Here is a 24,156-nt window from a genome sequence, read left to right on the forward strand (position 1 = left end):
TGTTTACTCATTCAATCTCAATCTGTCAGTGCATCCTCCACTGTGCTCCACTATGGTGGAGAAACTAGAAATAAAAATTATAAATTTTTTTAAAAAGGAGAGACTTCTTATGACCTAACTCCTTTTGTTGCCATTAAAATAGATTTCACTCAATACGCAAGTCCTGTCTCTTAAAGTCTAACTTTTTTCTTCCTGCAATTCAGGTAACAACCCATTTGGTGGTACATGTTTGAGTACCAAAACTAGCAAGTGGACTCTGCCCAGGTGTAGGGAGCAGATGTGAAAGATGAAGCCCAGAGCCCAATCTATACAGATTATTTTTCAGTAAGATGGAACTTTACTAAATAGTCACTATGTTGTATAAGTTTTAAGGGAAAACATGTTGAGCGTAAGATGAAAAGTAATAGAACACCTAGGTAAAAGTCATGAACTTTCTGATAACTTCAACTACTATACCTAAATACCTAGCTTTGGTTTCTACTTTAAAGAAATCCTTTAAATGCTCTTGCCCATGATACTTCTAGACATTGTAAAACCTCTTAGCCCTCTTGAAGCTTCAGTCGGCCAAAGTCAAACACTTTCAGCTTTAGCTGTTACATCCTTTTTTTTTTTTTTTTTTTTTTTTATTTTAGTTGGAGGCTAATTACTTTACAATATTGTAATGGTTTTTGCCATACATTGTTACATCCTTTTGGTAGTTTCTTTCATAGCCTGCAATAACTGAGTCATTAACAGCTGAGCTTCTCTAAGTCAGCAATCACTGATCCATTCTCAACAACTAGACTCAGATAAGACCTCAAATACCCTTTCACTAGCTAGACCCTCTGTGTGTGTACATTTTCTCTGCCACTTCAGAAACAGAGAAAATAGAAGAAAGATCATATCTTTTCCCCTACACCTGGGATCCTCTGACCTTCAATTTCCAGTGGGAATCTGGTTGCCTAAGTTGCTAAATTCTAAGTAGGCTAGCTCCTGCTCTATGCAGCCTACTCTCTGGCTTCCCCTACCTTTCTAACAAATGAATAATTAGCCTTGAAGAGACTGTCTTTAATGAGGCAGACCTCTCCAAAGTTTTTGAATATCGATGAAAGGATTATACAGAGACTTCAAAATCCTAGATCATAGATTAACAAGCTTTTTCTGTAATAGCCAGAAAGTAAATAATTTAGGCTTTGCCGGACCTATAGTCAAACTACTCAAGTCTCCCATTATAACTTGAGAGACGTCATAGACAATATGTAAACAAAATAGAAGTGACTATATTATCATAAAACTTTATTTGTGGACACTAATGTATGAGTTTCATACAATTTTCATGTGCTATGAGTGAAATACTCTTTTTCTTCTTTTACATTTTTAATGTAAAAACCATTCTTAGCTCACAGACTCTGCAAAAACAGGCGGTATGCCAGACTTGGCTTATGGGTCATAAATTGCTGATACCTACCATGTGCCGTGCTGTGTCAAGTCACATCAGTCATGTCTGACTCTTTGCGACCCTGTAGACTGTAGCCTGCCAGGCTCCTTTGTCCATGGAATTCTCCAGCAAGAATACTGCAGTGGGTTGCCATTTCCTCCTCCAGGGGATCTTCCCAACCCAGGGATAGAAGCCGAGTCTCCCGCATTGCAGGTAGATTCTTTACCATCTGAGCTACCAGGGAAGCACTATAGGTGATTAAATGGGATATGATCCCTACCATAGATGATTAAATGCTCAAGTATGCTACAACAGTAAGTTGTATAGAAGTAAATAGTAATAGGTCTAAGAAGAATGACATTGTCTAGGACTGAAAGACTCAAAAGATTCCTGGAGAAAATAGGATTTGTATTGGATAAAGGAAGGGTAAAATTTAGACAAATGGGAGAAGGAAGGCAGAAGGAGGAAAAGGTGTGGATCTGGCATCTGGGTGGTAACAAGAAAAAAAATCATGAAAGAAAACTGAGGTATATGACGGGGAAGTTTCAGGAGATGTGTGACAGTCTTGAATATCAGAATAAGGAATTTAAACCTGATCCTCACACAAATGGCACTTTTAGATTATTCTTTTTAAAAAAACATTTATTTGGTTGCACCAGGTCTTAGCTGTGGCATGCAGGATCTCTAGTTGCAGCCTGCAAACTCTTAGATGCAGCATATGGGATCTAGTTCTCTGACCAGGGATCAAATCCCAGCCCTCTGCATTGAGAGTACAGAGTCTTAGCCACTGGACCACCAGGGAAGTCCCTTTAGATTATTCTTGCAAGGTAAACATAGGACTGATTCAACAAGAGGAAGACCAAGAGCAGGGAGACAAAATGGGGATGCCGCAGTTTTTCAAACTGCAAAAGTCTGGGTGACTAGGAAAAATAACAGAAGAAAAGGGACAACATCAAGAAACATAAGGCATAAGGAATCAGTAACAAGATTTAGGAGAGGATTCAAAGTGACTCTTGGAATTCAAGACCAGAACATGAGAATTTATTCAATTATTCATTGGCTGTTAAACACCATTATGGCCAGAACATATGCTTGGTGTTGGGAAAAGAAGACCCGCAGGACGAAGCACTGACAGCCTAGAAGGGGAGAGGTGGTCATGTGAACTCAAAGGTGCAATACTATTATGGGTGCTGCGGTGGAAATCTGGGTGCGTGTGCTCAGAGTCCAGAGAAAGGAATAGAATGAGAATAATAATCTGAACAGGCCATCAGAAGGAACTACTAAGAATAGCAAGACCCTACGGATAGAACTGGAGTTGATTTGTGGAGACATTCACATACTAGAATAAGGATAAGTGAAATCAGATATGTAAAGGTACTCTGCAAACCATGATGCTAAAATGTGAGCTATTTTCACATTTTACCAGAGCCTTGTGACTAGATGCACTATTAGGGAAGCACATAGAACAAGGTGGGAAGGTTTAAATTGAGTCTTAGGGAAAAAAAAACCTCAGTTTTGCATAACCAATTGCCTTAGGAAAAATGAGAATCCAATAGAGGAGAAAGAAAAAAGAGCTATTAGAAGTATAGGTGGAGAATCAGGAATGCAAAATATCATAGAAGCTAGGGAGAAAAGGCATTCCAAAGAAGATAGTGTAATTGTCAAGGAGTCAAAAGCAACAGGGAGCTTAATTGGGAGAAACGTATGAGAAAGCCCACTGAAGTCAACAAGTCACAGATCTTTGATGAATTTAGAGGAAGAAGATCAAAACTAGATTACCAGTATAAGGGAAAGGAGGTATCCTGAATCCCTCTTGTTCAAAGAAGTTTTTGTGCCAAAACCTGTGAGGCCAAAAAGGATAAATCAGGCCCAGACTGGAAATTTGACTCAGCAGCCACCTGAGTGAAGTTGACCACATGTCAACTGCAAACAAGGCAGGTACGAACAGCAGGCAGCAATGGTTCAGAAGTCAAAAAGGAGTCAGGAATCAGATGAAAAGACTCATGAGTATCCTGTTAGAAACTCAGAACAGCAAAGGATAATCAGTTGTGAGAGACAGCAGCTAAGAGGGAAACAGGGATGTACCCAGAAGACATGTAACATACGTTACTAGAAAATGCCTGAAAAAATAGAAACCCATTAAGTATTTGTTTCATGAATGAATGCATTCACAAATAATAATATGATACCACAGAGAATGAGCATGAGTTTGGAATCAGACCTCAATTCATATCCTAGCTCATTTATTCACTCCATAAACGTTTTTATATGTGCTTGGAGTATACAAGACCCTAAGGATCCAAAAATAAAAGATGTACCTCTGGACTTCAACAACTCACAATTGATTGACAGAGTCAGAAAGAAAATGACAATTGCTCTGTGATGTGATAAGTGCTATGACAAATGTGTGTGCAGATGTGTAGCTCTAACCCACAGGCTCTCAGAGGTGATCTGCTGAGCTCAGACCCAAAGGGCAAAAAGATCAGGAGGACTGGGTGGGGGTGTGGGGGTGGTGTGGAAGTGGGGTGTGTTCGACAATTCCAACCAGACAGAATAGCGAGGGCAGATATTCAGAGGTGTGTGAGCATAGCTTGCTCAGGGAGCTAAATGCTTAAGCACATCTAGAGCGAAAGTACGGACGTTAGGTCAGGAGAGGGAAATGGGTTGGGACAGATGAGGGCAGAGTGATAAATAGGGGCCAGATCATAAAGGACTTTGTGTGACATGCTAAAGAGATTGGATTTTATCCCAAAGATGATGAGAAGCAAATGAATTTTAAGCAGGAGAGAGACAAGATCAAATTTGCATTTTAGAAATAGCAACAGCATGGAGGATGGGTTGGAAAGAGATGAAGCTGGTCATAGACAGAATCATTTAATTTAATAATTAAATTCCACTACTTGCACTGATAAGTAGAAAATGATGAGGGCCTGAATTCAGCTAAGAGGTAGAGGGCATGTAGAGGCCAGGAGACAGGAATGACAGGGCAGGCATCTGATCATTTTTAAGAAGGGAGAGAAAAAGGGCTGGGTGTCTCCTTGGCTTCCGGCTCAATATCATGGAGAGGATGGCAGTGGAGAGGAAGGAAATGAAGAGGGCGGAAGACTGGATATGTATTCACTTCCTTCCACGATTCAAGCACTGTGTAAGGATGTTTACATATATTAATTTATTTAGTCTTCACAACAAACTCAGCTAGTGGGTATCACTAACCCCTTTTCCCAAATAAGAAAAATGAAGTTCAGAGAGTTTAACTTACCAGGCTACAACCAACACAGATGTTTTTCAGACCTGGGCTGGGACAAGCATGATGGAAGAGGGCAAGGACATGAGTTAACTCTGAAAACCTGTCCACCGTGGATGCCACGGGCATCTTGCAGCACCTCCCGGTCTCAGTTTGCCCAAAGGGAGAGACCCTGGAACTGAGGGAGCATTCTGCACACAGAGGAGCACACTCAGAGAGGTGTGTTCCTAAAGCTGCTCCATCAAAGGACCGCAAGGTGAACTCCTCCGAGAGTAAGAAGGCTCAGGGCCAGCGAATTCCTGGAGAGTCCAGTGGTTAGGGCTCCATGCTTTCACTTCCAAGGGTGAGGGTTCATTCCTCAGTTGAGGGGAGAAAAAAGGTTCAGGGCAATTCCTCTGCCCCAGGTGAAGGGCAGCCCTCAGCCAGAGAATCTCTCCTCTAGCCTGAACTCCTCCCTAATCAATACTGATCTAGGAAGAGCCTCCCTTCCCCAGTCTGGGAATGGCCCAGCCTGATAATATCTGACTCTCATGGAGCTGGGTCTCAGTGACATCAAATAGCTAGAAAAGGAGCAAAAAGAAAAAAAGAGAGAGAAAGAGAGAAAGAAAGAAAGAAATACAACAAGCAAGAACCAGAGTCAAAATTTGCACTTAGGTCGGTATGACTCCAAACTCCATGCTCTCTCTACTTTTGCATGTTGGGATAATCACCAAGTTAGGTTATATAGGAGATGTTAGTTTGTGGGGAGTTGATGATGATTTCTATTTTGTTTTATTTTTTCCATTTTTATTGAGCTACAATTGACATATAACATTGTATAAGTTTAAGGTGAACAGCATAATGATTTGATATGTACATATTGAAAAATGATTCATCATGTAATTATAAAGTTTTTCCTTGTAACGAGAACTTTTAAGATCTGCTCTCTTAGCAATCTTCAAATATACAATATAATTTTGTTAACTATAGTCACCATGTTGTATATTACAACCTCAGAATTTATTTAAGTTACAACTAGGAATTTGTGCCTTCTGACCAGCATCACTCAAAGACCCTTTCCCCCTACCTCTGCCAACTGAAAATATGATCTCTGTTTCTATGAGTTTGAGTTTTTTTAGATTCCACATATAAGTGAGATCATACACTATTTGTCTTTTTCTTATTCTATTAGCATAATTCCCTCAAGGTCCATCCACGTTGTCACAAATGGTAGAATTTCCTTTTAATAACTGAATTAAATATATAATGCATCTTAAATGGATATAACATGATATATATATATAATATTGTATATGTATATAACATATATCTTACATCTCCTTTATCCATGTATCTATTGATGGCCAGTTAGGTTGTTTCCATGTCTTGGCTATTACAAATATGGCTGCAATGATCATGGAGATAGAGATATCTCTTTGTGATTTTTTCCCTTCAGATATGCCCCTAAATGTGGAATTGTTGGATCACATGGTAGTTCTATTTTTAATTTTTTGAGGAACTGCCATCCTTTTCCCAGAGTGGTTGCACCAATTTACATTCCCACCAACAGTACACAAGGTTTCCCTTTTCTCCACATCCTTACCACCAATTGTTATTTCTTGTCTTTTTTATTTAAAATTTTTTTTAATTGAGGTATAGTTGATGAACAATATAAGTTTCAGGTGTACAACACAGTAGTTCATAATTTTTATATTTCTTGCCTTTTCATGATAGTCACTCTAGCAGATGTGAGATGACATCTCAACTGTGGTTTTGATTTGCATTTCCATAAAAATTAATGATGTTAAGCACCTTTTCATGTACTTGTTGGCCATTTGAATATCTCCTTTGGAAAACTGTCTATTCAGGTCCTTTGCTCATTTTAAAATTGGATTGTGTGGGGGTTTTGCTACTGAGTTGCATGATATTTTGGATAGTAACCTTTTAGCAGATGTGCAGCTCGCAAACACTTCCTCCCATTCCTAAGTGGCCTTGTCCTCTTGTTGTTCATCGCTCCTTCTGTACAGAAGCTCTTTTGTCTGATGTACACGCTGTGCCATGCGCACACAGTCAGTCAGTCATGTCCTACACTTTGCGGCCCACTGACTGTGACCCGCCAGGCTTCTCTGTCCCGGGAATGTTCCAGGCAAGAATACTGGAGTGGGCTGCCTTTTCCTACTCCAAGGGATCTTCCAAAGCAGAGATCGAACCTGAGTCTTTTGCATCTCTTACATCTGCACTGGCAAGCAGGTTCTTTATCACCAATGCCACCTGTGAAGCACAAATTGTACTATTCATACTTGTTGTTTTTTTTTTTTTTCATTATGTTGCTTGTGCTTTACGTATCATAAAGCTCCATTTTAGACATACCGAATTTGAGATGCCTGTGTGACATCCAAGTAAAGTCATCTAATAAACTATTGGGTATAGTAGTCCTTGCATAAGTTATTTACACTCTCTGGCCTTAGTTTCCTCATCTTTAAAGGGATGATATTACCTATCTTTTAGGGTAAATATTAGTAAGGATTCTTACACAGTACACTGCTCATAATAAGAGCAAACTAATGAAGCAATACCTATAATATGAAAGAAACATGATCTTTACCACACAAGTTAGAGTTTGATTATATATTTCCTGTAAGAGCTAGGAGTTCCATTTACTTATGCAGTCTGCATAATCAGACAGTAAATTCCGTGATAATAGGAACCCTTCTCTTTCCTCCGTCCGCATAGTGCCTCACCAGAGTGGGGACCTAATAACTTAATGCTAGGGGAAACTGGCAACCGTCAAAGTGGATAGGGGCCCAAGTATGGAGGCCCTATATTCCTCCCGTGGTCTCTACCCCAGTTGGTGGCACCACCGTTCTCTCAATCACCCATGCTAGGAACCTGGAGTCATCTTTAACTCTTCTTCCTCTTTCTTTCTCTTCACCAAGTTCCAAGTACTTCACCTCCCATGTATTTTTCAAAACCCTCTCCTCCACTCTATCCTCCCACTATCCTAGATCAGGCTTACTAACCCTGCATCTACCTTATGGCAAGAGTTTCAACTGGTTTCTTTGCCTCCAGTCCTGCCCCCAACACCCAAATCCATCTTCCAAACAGTCAGTAGTTAGATATCTACAACAGATCTGACCATGTCATTTCCCATTTTACCCTTTAAAAGCTTCCTGATGGACTTAAGCTGCTATCTCCAGCACACAAAGTCTCCCATGAACCAGCACTGCCTACATCCCAACCTCATATCCCATCTCTCTAGACTTCTCTCTTCCCATCCCAGCCTGAAATGTTATGCTCCAGCAAGAAAAGCCTGTCTGTGGTTCTACCATATCTACTTTATTGTATCTGGCTTTTCCAACTTCTCAGGTTGCACCCTCTACCTGAACTACCTTTTATTTTTTATCTGGCATCGCTTCTCGGCCTTTTGGCTAAGATCAAGTGTATTTTTTATCTGGCTAACTCCTCATTATCCTTTAAAAATCAACTCAGTTGTCATTCCTTCAGAAAGCCTTTCCTGCCTCCTCCTCAACACCTCTTTGCCAAAGCAGGATTAAATGTCCCTCTTCTGTGGTCCCATAAAGCTCTGTGCATAGCATCATCAGTGATTTGATTATATTTCTTTCTTTCTTTTTTTTTTTTTGCCTCACCACCCAGTGGGATCTTAGTTCCCCAGCCAGGCATCAGACCTGCGCCCCCTGAATTGAAAGCATGGAGTTTTAACCACCGGACTGCCAGGAAAGTCTCTGGTTGTATTTCCTTATATCTACTTAAAGGTCTGTCTCCCCACTCTGCATGATAAACTCCACAAGGGCAGGAGAGTGTCTTATTCATCTTTTTTTCCCTTGGGCTTTTATTTATCTTTTTTATCCCTAGTGTCTAATATATAGGAGGTTCTCGTATTTGTTGATTGAATGAGTTAGTGTAAATTCTTACAAGAGTCCCACTCAAGCAAAGATAACAACAGATGCACACACATAAATATACAAGGACCGGATCCAAGTCTGTGCTCTCTGGAACTTGGCTTACTTCACAATGCAGTAGTTAAACATAGTTGGATGTTGTACTACTTGAGATGAAGAGGACCTAAACGAAGCTCTTTCTAACCCAGGTTCTTCTCTCTGTCTCTAAGTGTATTTTGATGGTTCTAGCCTGAATTTGGTTTTTAACTCATTGTCAGAGCAACATTAGTTATAATTTAGTCCTTAACTGAAGAAACGAAAAATATGACAAAAAGAAAAAATGCTGTATTCTAGTGGGAGAAGACTATATAAGTGCAGGAACAACAAACACCCATGGAGATGCGCACTGAGAAAGAACTTACAAGGTGAAGGATTGAGATTTGTACCTTATTGCAGTGTTTGCACGATCAGATTTATCCAGCATAGATTTATCCAACATAGTAACCATCCCCAACACATCCAAATAGCTTTTGAAATTATTTTTTTCCATTCATAAATTTGGGAGAGAGTGTTGTATACACACATACACACTTTTTCTTTTCAGAATTCTCACTTTTTTATTTTCTATTTTAATCAACTGTGGTTGATTCGGGTTTCCCTGGTGGTTCAGTGGTAAAGAAACCTCCTGCCAATGCAGGAGACATTAGATTCCTGTGTTAAGAAGATCCCCTGGAGAAGGAGATGGCAACCCACACCAGTACTCTTGCCTGGGAAATCCCATGGACAGTGCAGTCTGGTGGGTTACACTCCATGGGGTTGCAAAACGTCAGGCATGGCTTAGCAATGAAACAGTAACAGCAACTGTAGTTGATTTACAATATTGTGGTTTCAGGTGTACAGAAAAGTGATTCAGTTATACGTGTATCCATCTTTTTCAAATTCTTTTCCTACTTATGTTACTACAGAATATTGAGCAGATTTCTGTGTGCTATACTGTAGGTCCTTATTGGTTATCTATTTTAGAAATAGTCATGTGTATATGTCAATCCCAAACTCCAAATTTATATTTCCCACCCCCCTTTCCCCTTTGGTAACCATAAATTTGTTTTCTATGTCTGTGAGTCAGTTTCTGTTTTGTAAATAAGCTGAGTTGTATCATTTTTTTAGGTTCTGCATATATGCAATATCATACAAATTTGTCTTTGTCTGACTCACTTTACTCAGTATGATAATCTCCAGGTCCATCCAAATAATGCAAATGGCATTATTTCATTCTTTTTAACAGGTGAGTAATATTCCATTGTATATATGTACCACAACTTCTTCATCCATTCATCTGTCAATGGACATTTAGATTGCTTCCATCCCTTGGCTATTGTAAACAGCGTTACAATGAATACTGGGGTACACGTATCCTTTCAAACCACAGTTTTCTCTGGACATAAGCCCAGGAGTAGGATTGCAGGGTCATATGGTAGCTCTATTTTTAGTTTTTTAAGGAATCTCCATACTGTTCTCCATAGTGACTGCACCAATTTACATTTCTACCAACAGTGTAGGAGGATTCCCTTTTCTCCACACCCTCTCCAGCATTTATCACTTGTAAACTTATTGATGATGGCCATTCTGACTGGTATGAGGTGATATCTCATTATAGTTTGGATTTGCATTTCTCTAATAATTAATGATGTTGAGCATCTTTTCAAGTGCCTCTTGGCCATCTGAACACATGCACACTTTCTATACTTGCAAAAATATTCTTCGATATTTATGCAGCACTAGACAACCATCAGAGAAGGCAATGGCAACCCACTCCAGTACTCTTGTCTGGAAAATCCCATGGATGGAGGAGCCTGGTAGGCTGCAGTCCATGGGGTCGCTAAGAGTCAGACACGACTGAGTGACTTCACTTTGACTTTTCACTTTCATTCATTGGAGAAGGCAATGGCAACCAACTCCAATGTTCTTGCCTGGAGAATCCCAGGGGCGGGGGAGCCTCGTGGGCTGCCGTCTGTGGGATCGCACAGAGTCGGACACGATTGAAGCGACTTAGCAGCAGCAGCAGCAGTAGAAAACCATGGTGAAGGCTCCTACTTCTGATTCTTAAACTTATTACTTAGAAGTCCTCCATCTTGGCTCCATACAGGACCAGGTACATAATTTGCAGGGCCCACTGAAAAATGAAAATGCAGAATCCCTTTTTCAAACATCATTAAGAATTTCAAGCCAGTAGAAATAGCAGAGCATTAAAACAAGCCTAAGATCCCTCTGAGCACAGAGCCTGTGTGATTTCATGGGCACACTCCCATGAAGCCATCTCTGGTGCATGAGTCCCCACATCAATCCCAAATATCTCTAACGTTCTAGGGGCCACTCTGATTTAATTCTCAGCCCTCCCTGCTTCGGAAGTGGTGCCTCTTCCAGCTCTTTATAGATAAGCTCTTAATTAGGCCCCAGTCTCATTTGAAGAACTTACCTTAGAGCAACAGTGTATAATTGTTACACCTATTCTTTTACTGTGGACATACCGCATGTGAAAAAGCTTGTTGTCTCTCTCTCTCCCTCCGTCCTCTCAGCTTGTCCAGAATCCATACACAGAGGAGGCTGCAGATCTAACAGGAAACTCAGCAGTAGGGAGTCGCTATGGATCTGATAAGGAGCAGTTTCTAATGAGTCACGAGGTCCCCTCCTGCCAGGGTCCCTCCCCATGTGCCAGCAGCCAGCACCATGGGCATGCTGGGAAAACTTCCCACCCAAGTCTTTGCCCTGGGTCCAGAGTCTGTGCCCCATCTAGGGAACCGCTGAGAACAACGGAGGCTACACACAACAGAAGTTCCTTGTTTTGCAGGTACTGAGGGCCATAACCCCTAACTCTAAACACTGGCAGCTCCTGAGATCAAGCGGAAAGCAGGTCAGAGGGGGAGTCTTGGGAGAAGAATCCAGCACCAGATTCTGTGGCCTGCAGGTTACATGTTGTGTAAGAAGAGCAGGTAGGAGATCTTTCGGGGGGCAGAGACTCAAGCAATGAAGTGCAGACAGTGCAGGGGGTCAGGCCCAGGGGAGGTTTGGGGAGAGGCTCTGCAGAAGGGGGGTCGAATGTCAAGGGGGGTCTAGAGCTGACTGCTAACCCCTCCCAAATTCAGAGGCCTGTGACAGCCACCCCAATACCTGAAGCCATGGCCAGTGGGGAAGCTGAGCCGAGGAACTGCGCAGTGTGTGGGGACCGGGCTACAGGCTACCACTTCCATGCCCTGACTTGTGAGGGCTGCAAGGGTTTCTTCAGGTGAGAACCTCCTCCTCAACACAAACAACCTCCCAAACTGCCTGCCAGGCAGCCTTTAAGCCTTGGCACACGCCAGGGCTTGTCCGGCTACAGCACTCTTGCTTCTTGGAACCCAACCACCCTGTAGCTAGCACGTGACCCACTGGCAACCTCCACACTGTATAAACACGTGGCAGAAGAACAGAGGGAGGCAGAGTGTGTGTCCTCTGGACACAGCCCCATAGCCAAGTGTACTCACTACCTGCAAAGCACCAAACTAGCGTCGTCTATAGAAAGTATAGACTTTCCTGACTGATTGTGTGCCCCATGGAAATGCTTGAGATGTATTGTGTCCTCCCTACCCCGAGGGACTTCTGGACAGAGCTCAGATTAGCCCATGTCACCCTAGATTCAGGATTTTAGTTCCCCAACCAGGGATTGAACCCAGGCCCTTGGCAGTGAAAGCAGCGAGTGCTAACCACTGGACCACCAGGGAATCCCTACCATAGATTCTTTGGGACCATATCATTGCAGCCCCTCCTATACCCACCTGCTTGCTGCCATCCCTGACCCTCACGTCTGTCTCCACAGGAGAACAGTCAACAAAAGCACCAGCCTCACGTGCCCCTTCGCTGGAAGCTGTGAGGTCAACAAGGTCCAGAGGCGCCACTGCCCAGCCTGCAGGTTGCAGAAGTGCCTGGATGCTGGCATGAAGAAGGACAGTGAGTTGGCCCCCTGCCGTCCCAAGAGTCCACTGTGTCCCCCCACCCACTGACTATGCTTGCCCGTGTTCCCACAGCTTCATTCTCCACATGCAAGACAGAGGAAGCTTTTTGAAACGAGTCAGACAATGTCTCTACCCTGCTCAAGATCTCCAAGGGCTTCTCATCTCTCTTGTGGTCCATGGTCTCACAATCCCATGTCTGCCATAACACCTCTCAGATTTCACTTCCTCCTCTTCCCCTTGCTCAATCCATCCCAGTCACACTGATGTCAATGCCATTCTCAGACACACCACAGTACCCTCTCCTGGGGACTTGGGTAACTTACACTTGCACTTGCCATTCCCTCTACCCGGAATGCTCTTTTCCTAGGTATTCTTATGGCTTGCTTTTTCTCCTCTCTCCCTCAAGTATAGTGCCTGTGACTTACTAACTACTCAATAATTGATTTAATTTTTTTGTCAGTGCCATGTAATTAGGTTCAGCCCCCAAAAGACAATGTAACTTGTAATAAACTTAAACTAACAGAAATCAGCTTGCCTAAGTACACCCAGCTGAAAACTGGAGAGTCAGTATTCACCAGACCCTTATTTTCTTTGTGACATCACATTACTTTTCATCATGGAGCAGTAGAAAAGAAACTGTAGAAGTCAAAAAATCTTGAATCCAGTCTACATCACATAAGTATTTTGTGACCTTGGACCTGTAACTAGAATGTCAGCCTGTCTGTGTTTCTGAAAAACATGGAAATCACACCTGGCCTCTCTACCCATGGGATTGTTTCATTCACTGAGACCTAACCTCAGAAGCTTTGAAATGATAAAGCTATTGCAACACAAGGTGATGTTTTTGGTATCTCGAGCCCTCCCTCTTCAATATTCCCCCAGAAGCCAAACATCTCCTAATACTTTCCCCACTTTATTGTCCATCCTTCCTTTCCCTCCCACAGTGCATTGTTTTCCACCAGTGTCCCATGGGCTGGAGAAAATGTACAGGAATCCCCTACCACCTGGAGCCTCTGGGACTCCAGTCGAGCCCAAGGAAACCTCAGGGACTCTCCTCCCTCCTTATATCCACTGTGCAGAGTGTCCAAGGGTCTCAAGCCAGGGGCTGGCAGAGAGATGTGCTCTCTGCTGGTCTCAATAGCTTTGTCACATCCCTTCCCCGGGCACAGTGATCCTATCGGCAGAAGCCCTGGCATCGCGGCGAGCAAGACAGGCCCAGCGACGGGCACAGCAAGCATCGATGCAGCTGAGTAAGGAGCAGAAAGAGCTAGTCCGGACACTCCTGGGGGCCCATGCTCGCCATGTGGGCACCATGTTTGACCAGTTTGTGCAGTTCAGGGTAAGCATCTATAGGATTCAAGATGAAATAAGACAAAAAGGGTGCCCAAGGAGGCTGGCCTGAGGGAGGGGACTGTGTGCCACGCCCTGATAGAGGACAGGACTTCTCCAGAACTCCAGCCGAGGCAGACTTCTCAGCCTGGAATCCTTCCAAGATAAAGCTGTTAGGTTAGTCACTTAGTCGTGTCTGACTCTTAGTGACCCCATGGACTGTAGCCCACCAGGTTCTCTGTCCATGGGATTTCCCAGGCAAGAATATTGGAGTTGTTTGCCATTTCCTCCTTCAGAGAATCTTCCCAACACAGGGATCAAACCTGGGTCTCCCATATTGCAGGCAGAGTCTTTACCATTTGAGCCATCAGATAAAACTAGATACCTAGAAGAGACCCCTAGGACTGGGGCCTCTCACTCAGGCTCTGATCTCTGCAGCCACCAGCTCATCTGTTCATCCATCACCAGCGTTTGCCAACCCTGGTCCCCGTACTGCCCCTGCTCATGCATTTTGCAGATGTCAACACTTTCATGGTACAGCAAATCATCAAGTTCACCAAGGAACTGCCCCTTTTTCGGTATGTGACTCCTCCCCGTGCCTTTCAGGAAGAAATTGCTCTAGTAAATTATAATCCCACTCCATAAAAAACAACAACAAAAAAAAAACCTCACTAACCAAACTAACCCATCCCTCAGCCCTTTGAAGTACCAGATCTTGAATTCTCAGCTTGGCTTTTAAGCATCGCATTAAGAACAGGGGGTTCCTCTCCCTCTCTGAAGTTCAGCCTAAAGTGCAGTTTTCCTGCTTCTTACAGGTCCTTGCCCATGGAGGACCAGATCTCCCTTCTCAAGGGAGCAGCTATAGAAATCTGTCAAATTGCACTTAACACCACTTTCTGTCTCCAAACACAAAACTTCCTCTGTGGGCCTCTTCGCTACACCATAGAAGATGCAGCACAAGGTAAGATGGTGCTCGGCAGTGGAGGGCATGCATTCCTTTGGTAGGGTATGTGGCGAGGTGACCCGCAGGCTCCTAAGCCTAGTATCTCCCACAGCGGGGTTCCAGGAAGAGTTTTTGGAGTTCACCTTTGGCTTCCATAGGACACTGCGCCGACTACAGCTCCGGGAGCCTGAGTATGTGCTCATGGCTGCAGTGGCCCTCTTCTCTCCTGGTGAGCATCCCCCAAAGCCCAGAAACTTCCATTCTGTCACCTCTGCCCAAACTCCCAGCTCCCTCAATCCATCCATCCAGGCCTTGTAGTCTTCAAACCTGTGGAGTGGGTCTATCCCAGTCTTGGCTCTCCAAGCCACCCACAACCTCCCATCTTATCCTTCCTCACTCCCTATCTTACAGACCGGCCTGGAATAACCTGCAGGGAGGAGATCGACCAGTTGCAAGAGGAGATGGCACTGACTCTGCAGAACTACATCCAAGGCCAGCAGCCGCGGCCCAGGGACCGGTATGGTGGGACTGGGCATGTGAAGGCTGGGTAAACTGAACTCAGGATGAGTACTTTCACTGTCCTTTCCTTTGGAACACCAGGGCCCCTGGGGATCTAGTCCTTCCCTCCCGTTTCACAGAGTTTCGGTATTCAAATGGCTCCTACTGCTGTTTCATCTCACTTTTTCCAGATCTTTTTATTCAGCAGAGATGCAAAGTGGTAGCTCACAGGCTCTGTGTAATAGCATTCCTGAGATTGATGACATCACCTCACCAAGCCAACCTCTCCAGACTAAAGCAACCTTATCAAGAGTCTTGTTCACTCTCTTGGCCCTTCCCCTCCTCTCCATTGGTCCAAATCCTTTAATTTTTCGTTCCCCTTGAAGTTATGGTCATTCAATTTCATGGTCAAAGCCAGTCCCTGGTTCCACAGTCCATGAGCTAACCAGGCTCTGGGGCACACTCCACTTCTGTGTTGCTTATTCCTGAATGTGCCAGTTTGATCAGAAGAGGGGTGCGTTATCATACCAAAGAACATACCCACTTTCCAGAACCTGCTCTACAAGGCCAGATCCACACAGTTGAAGATCTGGCCAAGGCAGGGGTTTCTTCTCACTTGGCCCTCTGGGCTCTGGGTTCAAGAAAAACAGCATGGTGAGAGAAATCAGTGTCACATAGAGGCCCCTTTGGAACTTGATGTTCAGACCTAGCTTCACTGAGAGGCAATTCAGGGGGTCAGGGCCTCAGGACAAGACTCTTAGCTGCCTTATTTCTCTCCTCTTTCCCTGGTGACCACAAAGGTTTCTATATGCGAAGCTGCTGGGCCTGTTGGCTGATCTCCGAAGCATTCACGATGCATTTTGGTACCAAATCCAGAACATCCAGGGACTGTCCACCATGATGCCACTGCTCCAGGAGATCTGCAGCTGAGGCCCAGTCTACCTCCTTCCCCAGCCCCACCTGGACACGTTGGACTGGAAAGGGGAGAATCCTGGGGCCAGAGACTGCAGACAGTAAACAGGGAGCCCATTGGTTGCAAAGAAAGATTAAAGCAGTAACTGCCTCTTCATGCAGTAACAGGGAGAGTGAGGGGTGCTGTGGGGACAAAGTTGTTCTCTGGAAGCACAGAAGATGGGGAAGGAGGAAGCCTCGGGGCTAAGAGGTAAAGAAGCTCCTTCTGGGAATAGGTGGGCCCCACTTTCTGAGGTCAAAGATTTAGCCCTTCAGTCCTTCTTTTCCCAGTTTGGGAAACTCTGGGATGGAACACAGGATGGGGAGTGAATCCCATGCAGATTTTTCTGCTCTGAAGAGAAAGAGGCTAGGAGCTTTAATCCACAGAGAAATAGAGGAGGTGGGAGTGAGGAGAGAAAGTTCAGCCAGACATACCCCTTAATTCTTCTCCCCTAGTCCAGAGCCATAAGAGCATGGGAAGATGATACTGGACTGATGGCAGAGGTGGGAGACTCAAACCACTGCCTCAGCAGCTGCCCCTGTGGCAGCTTCAGTTCTGAGGAGGGTGTGGTCCTGTCCCCACTCTGCTCTTGGGACCCAGAGGTCACCCAGCAAGATGGGCTCTGGAGAGGGCTCTGGCCCCAGGACACCTGACTCGGAGGCTCCAACTGTTGTGTGGGCTGGCTCTGGAGTGACCTCAGCCCACAGTGATGCTAAAGCCACAGTGGAATCTGTTGCGCCAGTGATTAAGGAAGGCTCCGAGGGCAAGGGTGACAGGCAGGGGGGGCATCTTCTTCTCCAGCACAGCACCCACACACCAGTTACTATCCACCAAGCCTGTTGGGGAAGAGAATACACACTATGTTATTTCACAGGGCTGGGAAAAAGGGGTCATCGGATTTAAGGCGGCGCTTCCCTCCCACTGCCCGCCCCAATCCCTCAGCACTTTGGAATATCACCTGAACAGCCCTCACCTCTAAATACCATGTTGGCCTGGGGCAGAGTCAGGTGGTAACCAAAGGAGAAGGTTGTGTCTTGTAGCCTTGTGTTTGCTTCAAACTCCACTCCAACCTGAACCTGAGAACGGTGGGCAAGGATGGGAGACGGATCTGTCTCAGTGAAGACGAGAGGAGTCCTGACAGGGGACTGGCAGAATGAAGGCACGCATGAAATGTATACATAGTGTGGGCATGAAAATCAGCAGGCCAGCAGGGCCTGTGGGGGTCTGCAGGGACTTGTTGGGGGCAGCGGATGGGGTCAGTAGACTAACCTGTTCATTTGCCCTGTGGTAATAACTTGCATGGGCCCCACCTGATCCCACATTCAACGTAGCTACCCAGTGTACGGCTATGAAAACCAAAGTACAAGAGAAAAAGACCGTTACTGCAACAGAACACAGGCCAGAACCTCCAGCCAAGTCCAGAATGGCCCTCCCCCTCACTGTTCTTCCTCACCCCATACCCGAGTACTTCCCAGCCAGTGTCAGGATGGCCCCCTCTTCGCCTGGCCGCCGGTGATAAACTAGCTCTCCTCCCAGCACCAGTCGATGAGTGAGGCTCTGCAGGAAGTGAGCGACCATGATCACTGTGGGGGAGTGGGGAGACCCGGAGTCAGTCATAGAGATAGGCCTGCTCTCTCATTCCCAACGGCCCCCGCCCCAGCCTGCCCCAGAGTTTCTTCCCTAATCCCTGAACTGTACAGACAATGTAGAGGCATAGTCAACATCAGCAGGTGGGTGGCCAAGACCGAAAGAAGCCTGTACCCATTCCTCACCTGATTCCCCAATCAGGTCCGGATTTCCTAGGGTCAGAGTGGCTGTGTAGTCATCTCCCCGATACTCGCCATCAAACTGCCAGGTCAGGAACTTGGCCTGCTGCGTCTAGATAGGGAGAGCAAGAAGTAAAATCTCCCTCTCTCTTTGCAATCACTGCTGCCTCTACTCCTCTCCCTCAGCCACCAGGGCAGAACACTCGAGGAGGAGAAAGAGGAAATGCTTCAGTGGATGAAGGCAGGAACCGCAGTCACCTGAAAGACAGCCTTGGCTCGGAGCCGCTCTGCCAAGAGGAGCAGGACCTGGGCGTTGAGGCTGCCACTGCTGTCCATATCGCCCACCACAGTGGGGAACACCTGTTGAAGAGTGTCCACAGTCAGTAACACGGAGCAGAGGGGCCCCACTCAGCCGCAATCCAAATGTAGGATTTCTTTAACAGTACGCAGCACCCCCTAGTGGAATCACAAAGACAAACTCTCAACTCATCACACAGATCCCCCACCTTCTCCCATTCAGAAGAAACACAGAGGACATCCCCTGCCCATTCTTCCCCATGACCAACACATTTCCTCCTCCTCTAGGCCTGAGTCCCAGCTGGGCTTGGGCGGAGGTAACCCAGGGGAGTGGAGCGCTCACCTCAGTGGGACTAAGCTGCCAGTCGCCTGCATAGGCCGCATGAAGATGATAGCCGGGCAAGCCCAGAGCGCTCATGTGCACAGTGTGAGCCACCTGAGGAAAGAGAAATCAATGCAGGAGACAGCACTCCTGCCCCATTTCAACCCCCCATCCTACCCTTCATCTATTCCCCATCCGGCAGGTCTTTACGAAACCCAAACATTCCAACCTATACAGGGGGTCACCGGATTAAAAGCAACAAGTCCCACAGGCAAAGGAAGTCAAAAGGGCCCCATATCCCTCCTCTTTTGTCCCATATAGCCTGGCTAAGGGGGAGCACAAAAGGAAAGGAGAAGATCCAGGGACAGGCAGGGAGGAATAGTAAGGAGGGGCCAGAGAAGTGGGAGCACCTGGAAATGGCTGCTCAGAACCTTGTTGACAACGAGCTTCACTCCCTCCATCTGTGCTGGGAATACATCTGAAGGGAGGGGAGGGGGAAGGGAAGGAATAAGCAGACGAGGAACCCCTACCCCACGAAGCAGTCTCCCCTTTCAATCCCACAGAAGTGCTTCGGAGGAACTGACCTCCTCTCAAGTCCTGCAACAGGAAATGCTCCACTCCATGCGGGTGCCTGATCCTCCCTGAGGCTGCATGCCCCAGCTGCGATCTCCCCTTTTCTGCTCCCGTCACCGACACCCAGCACTCAAGACCCCGCCCTTCTCTGCCCCTTCAACGTGAGCCGCCCAAACGCCTCGGGTGTCTGCTCACCTTTGCATAGCCGGTGCAGCTCATCAAAGCTCCCAGGGTTGGGGAGAGGCTCCTCTCGACGGGGGCTCCGGCGGGGCAGAGCCCCCATAGGTGCCAGGCCCAGTGTGTTCCCCATTTCAGAAGAGAGGTCAGGGAGGGGCCGGGGTTCGCCTGGGAAAGGACGCTGTTGCTCCCTCTACCCTCCACGGGCCCCACCCCCCATTATCCGGCTCCCCAGCCCCAGAAGCTTCCACATAGTCCGACGCTAGACCTGGAACGGGAAAAGTGGGGGGGGAGGGCACCGGTGGGGAGCTTGAACCCCAGGCACACTCCCGTTTCATCTTTAATCCCGCTGTCACCCTTGTAACCTCCCCCACTCTCTAATCCTAGTCTCCACCACAGACTTTACCCGGCCTCCCAGTCTTTTTGCTCTTCACCCCTGGGCCCTATGGCGACGCTTGCAATAAGGCAATAACCCTTACCTTCTCAGACCATCATGCCGCCCCTTTCCCCCAGGCACACCCCGGTCATCTTGATGGGGGCAGCCATCTTGAGTGATGGCACAACTGCGGCTTCACGCTGCATCCCCAGCGTGGTCACGGACGCCATCTTGGAACCGGGCGACAAAAAAGATTTCAGAGACCCAACCCTCCTTGATTGGGCTCCGCCCAATGGATTTTTAAAAAAAAGAAAGAAAAAGAAAAGCTGCCGAGCATTGGCCAATAGGAGAGGATAACGCAAAAGAGTGGCCGACCTTACGTCCGGAGAGCTCCAACCCCGGCACTGCGGGGACAGGCTGTACTTGATTGGTTAGATCCTTAGATCTACTCGAATAGATGGCGTTAAATTGCCCTGCCTCTCCAAGGTCGGGAAAAACCTTTTAACGAGCAAGACACTAGAGGGAGCATCTTGGGGCCTGAGTCACTGAAGTTCCCTCCACTGTGTAGCCTGGAGACATATAGCCTGTGAAACGTGGCCCAGGGAAGACTGAATACTTCTTTCGAACAGTGATTCATACCTCTCCTAAGGGCCCCGCCCCCACCCAGACCCTTACGAACCCTTGGGGACTCCTCTTCGCAGTCTTTCCCAGTACACAGTACACCCTCAAATGAATTCCACTCATAGGTACAGCTCTCCGTAGGAAACGGGACTCACCCTCCCTCCTGGATGTCCAAACCTTTTAAAGTTCACCCTCTTGTCCGCTCTGTAGAAAGGGAATGGGTGTGAGAGTTTGGGGTAGAGGAGCAGGGGCTGCAACCTGAGTTCCAGCAGTAGTCCCTGAAACACCTGACCTCTGAAGTTGATCCTTCCTTCCCTGGTTCCCTAGGAAAGAAAGAAAGTGGAAAGGTTCCCTAGGCAGAGTTGGCAAATAAAATCGAGAAATATAGGCTCCTGCCCTCAAATGCGCTCCGCTCCAAAGCCAGGGACAAATCAGTGGAGCGCCCTTTCAAGCACTAAGTGCTCCACAGGGGAATAGTTGAAGATAGAATAAAATTTCTTAGGCTCTGGTCGCCTCCCCTACGAGCTCTCACATCACCACTCCCATCTCTTAGGAAGAGGTCAAAGGATGAAAGATACAAATACTTGTGATATCTATTTAGCTGATTTCACCCAAATGCCTTGGGCCTGGGGAATGCATCTCTGTCCTCCCTCATAATCAGGACAGGGACAAGGGCCAGGACCTTGGTCGGAGGGATGTTATGGCCCCTGCTGACTCATATTGACTGACCACTGCCTAGAACTGATAAGGGGATCGAATGCCCAGAGACCTTCAACCTTTATCCTGCCAGAGCACTCCAATGATGGGGGGTTGGGGGATGGGGAGGGGGTGTGGGGTGAGCAGCAGCTCCTTTCTGAATTTGTTTTATTGGGGGTGGGCTGTGCTTGCTGATCTGCACTCAGGAAGGGCATTCTGGTTCTAGTGTTTTCTCCCCCATCTCATTCATTACACATTAACTCAAAAAAGTACAGAGTCAATCACACCTGGCCTCTGACCCTGATCCTTATTCTCCTAACCCGTCTTCCCCTCACCCCTGTCCCTGATTTTTTATTTTATCGCCTCTCTTCTGTTCCCCGATACCTCTCTGCCACATTTCAGTGAATGGGGGTAGGGTTGGGAGATGAAATTTACCCATAATGGTACAAAGATACCAAAGGCTGAGGTCATTAGATCTGATACACCAAAGTTTTCCAGGAAAAAACAGAAGAAAACCCCAAAAATCCTGCTTACTGCAGGATTCAGATCCAAGGACTACTGCTCCCAGGCCCCAAAGGAATGAATCTTGAACAGGACTAAAATGTATCCCCTTGGCATCCATTAAGGCCCTGCCTCCGACCCCATCACCAGGCGTCTCCCATATGCCGGCCTCTCCTCCCCCCACTTCTCTAACTTGTTTACTCCATCATAGTCCCTGCCCCACTGGACTCCTCCAAAGTCCTTATCACCTGACGGGGTGGAGTGGGGAAGCCTAGAGATATATAGCCCCTGCCTCCTCAGCCAGGCCAGACACAGGCAGCAAGGACGGCATCGCTGACTAGGTACAGTGAAGGAGTAAGAGGCGAGCGCGGCATTCAAAGATTTAAGTGTAGGAAAGGGGGACACCGGGTCGGGGTGGACGTGTAGGGAGGGGGTCGCTGGGGAAGGGCTGAAGCCCATGCAGCTTCAGTGACCTCCCCTGCCCCCAACTTCACAGGCCACTTTCCCTACCGTTGCCACCATGAAGCTGCTTGCATTGACTGTGCTGCTCCTGACCGTCTGTAGCCTTGAAGGTGGGTGTGATCTGAAGAGGGGTCCCCAGGAGGAGAAGGTGCTTAGGTCCTAGCCGCCCCTCTGTCTGTGCTCCTATGCCCAGGCCTGGCAACCAGAGAGCTTAAGAGGAAACGCATCCCCTCTCTAACGCCCAGAAAACCCATCCAAAGACCTGGAGTTGGATGCCTGCTCAGGGAGAGGGCTGAGAGCTGAGGCTGAATGCTGGCAGAGATGGGGGACTCATTGCTGGGGACCCAACTGAGAGAGTGTGTGTGTTTCTGTGTGTGTGCAGGCGCTCTGGTTCGGAGACAGACCGAGGAGCCGGATCTGCAGACCCTGGTCTCTCAGTACTTCCAGACCGTGGCCAACTATGGCAAGGACCTCGTGGAGAAGGCCAAGGGCTCAGAGCTTCAAACCCAAGCCAAGTAAGTCTCAGCAAAGGGGGCGCAGGGACCAGGGGGCTGTGGAGAGAAAGAGGGAAATTGGGAGATCCCACAGAACACTGGGCTCAGGGCTGGGGGGCTAGGGAGGATGAGGTCTAAAAATAGAGGAAATTCCATCATCACCCTACAGATCCCTCAGACTTCTTAGACAGGTAGGGGCAGCAGGAACTGGGCTTCGAATTTCTATCTCTATGGTCTGTTTCTCTGCCCAGTTAAGAGCTCGCCTCCCCTCCTGGGAGCTTCACTGTTCCAGGGCAGACCAGGCATTAGGGTTTGGGGCCTTGGGGCTCACCTCCCACCACAAGAAGGCCAGTACCCGCCCATCACCCTAACTTCTAATCCCTCACGTTTCCAGGGCCTACTTTGAGAAGACACAGGAGGAACTGACGCCCCTGTTCAAGAAGGCTGGGACTGACCTGCTCAACTTCTTGAGCAGTTTTATAGACCCCAAAAAAGAGCCTGCCGCCCACTGAGGTGTCCAGACCCTGCTCTCCCATCCCTAGTTTCTTCCCTGGGACACCCACTGGCCAGGCCTGAAACTCCTCTCCCTACCCACTCCTTGTTTTCTACAATAAACTTTGCAGGAATTAAGTTGTGAGCCTGGTCTGTCTGGGGAACCAGGAGAAATAAGTGTTGTGGGGGAAGAGTAGGAGGAAGAACAAAGAGAAATCTGCTTCTAACAGGAAAGGAATTTTGGTGTGAAGGGCTGGAGAAAGGGTTGATGAGACCAGTGATGGAAATGACAGGGTGGGAGGTGCTGGTGACTCTTCTTCAAACCCAAGAAATCTTTTTATAGGCCTGGGAATGGCCTAAGGAGACTTTGCCTTGGACATGGTACTTGAAAGGCATGAAAGATTCATAATCTGAATCCCTAGATTCCTAGAGGTCACAGGAAATGAGAGCACCCCTCAGAATTTCCTCTACCACACTGTGAAGAGGAGAACACTTCCCCAAATGAGCCCAGAGGTGTCACCCAAGGCCCCTTCCTTCCATCTGAGCCAGGGGACACCGTGCTTCTCCCCTGAAAAGAAAAGAAAGTGAAAGTCCCTCGGTCGTGTCTAACTCTTTAATTCTCCAGGCCAGAATTCTGGGGTGGGTAGCCATTCTCTTCTCCAGGGGATCTTCTCTACCTGGGGATTGAACTGAGGTCTTCTGCGTTACAGGCAAACTCTTTACCAGCTGAGCCACCAGAGAAGCTTTCCCTGGAGGTGCTCTAATCCTTGCATTTAAAACCTCTCACCTAGACCCCTGTCTGCAGAACACTCATTCCAAGTATCTCCGCCACTATTCAAAGTGTTAGTCACTCAGTCGTGTCCGACTCTTTGTGACCCCATGGACTGTAGAACACCAGGCTCCTCTGTCCACGGGGTTCTCCAGGCAAGAATACTGGAGCGGGTAGCCTTTCCCTTCTCCAGGGGATCTTCCTGACTTAGGGATCAAACCCAGATCTCCTGCGCTGCAGACAGATTCTTTACTGTCTGAGCCACCGAGGAAGCCCCTCCCTTATCATTATCTGGGTGCTGTTCATAGAACTGGCCTAGATTCTGGTAGCTATGTTAGAGCCTAGAACTAGCAGACACGA

The 24,156-nt window shown here is 47.0% G+C and overlaps 3 protein-coding genes across 5 annotated transcripts; 2 read left to right on the top strand and 1 right to left on the bottom strand.

Moving 5' to 3' along the window:
* Positions 1-11,226: 11,226 nt before the first annotated feature.
* On the top strand, positions 11,227-16,228 carry NR1I3 (nuclear receptor subfamily 1 group I member 3). Of its 2 annotated transcripts, none has more exons than XM_065946969.1 (8): positions 11,227-11,822; positions 12,393-12,523; positions 13,698-13,867; positions 14,296-14,435; positions 14,673-14,818; positions 14,913-15,029; positions 15,212-15,317; positions 16,099-16,228. In XM_065946969.1, the coding sequence occupies exons 1-8, from the start codon at positions 11,716-11,718 to the stop codon at positions 16,226-16,228; spliced, it is 1,047 nt and encodes a 348-aa protein (XP_065803041.1). In that variant the 5' UTR covers positions 11,227-11,715. The 2 variants fall into 2 exon arrangements, with proteins under 2 accessions (XP_065803041.1, XP_065803031.1); XM_065946959.1 differs by lacking the exon at positions 16,099-16,228 and having other exon boundaries at positions 11,227-11,387; positions 11,683-11,822; positions 15,212-15,351.
* TOMM40L (translocase of outer mitochondrial membrane 40 like) lies at positions 15,492-20,007 on the bottom strand. Of its 2 annotated transcripts, XM_065946983.1 has the most exons (10): positions 19,865-20,006; positions 19,404-19,653; positions 19,046-19,113; positions 18,657-18,749; positions 18,275-18,376; positions 18,023-18,128; positions 17,711-17,833; positions 17,520-17,596; positions 17,224-17,326; positions 15,493-17,086 (listed from the first exon to the last, which is right to left on the bottom strand). In XM_065946983.1, the coding sequence occupies exons 2-10, from the start codon at positions 19,516-19,518 to the stop codon at positions 16,947-16,949; spliced, it is 927 nt and encodes a 308-aa protein (XP_065803055.1). In that variant the 5' UTR covers positions 19,519-19,653; positions 19,865-20,006; the 3' UTR covers positions 15,493-16,946. The 2 variants fall into 2 exon arrangements, with proteins under 2 accessions (XP_065803065.1, XP_065803055.1); XM_065946993.1 differs by lacking the exon at positions 19,046-19,113 and having other exon boundaries at positions 15,492-17,086; positions 19,865-20,007.
* Positions 20,008-22,099: 2,092 nt separating this feature from the next.
* On the top strand, positions 22,100-23,047 carry APOA2 (apolipoprotein A2). Its single transcript, XM_065940602.1, has 3 exons — positions 22,100-22,151; positions 22,424-22,556; positions 22,930-23,047. The coding sequence occupies exons 1-3, from the start codon at positions 22,100-22,102 to the stop codon at positions 23,045-23,047; spliced, it is 303 nt and encodes a 100-aa protein (XP_065796674.1).
* Positions 23,048-24,156: the final 1,109 nt, after the last annotated feature.

This window comes from Muntiacus reevesi, chromosome 1 (genome assembly GCF_963930625.1).
Source record: "Muntiacus reevesi chromosome 1, mMunRee1.1, whole genome shotgun sequence".
NCBI classification, from domain to species: domain Eukaryota; kingdom Metazoa; phylum Chordata; class Mammalia; order Artiodactyla; family Cervidae; genus Muntiacus; species Muntiacus reevesi.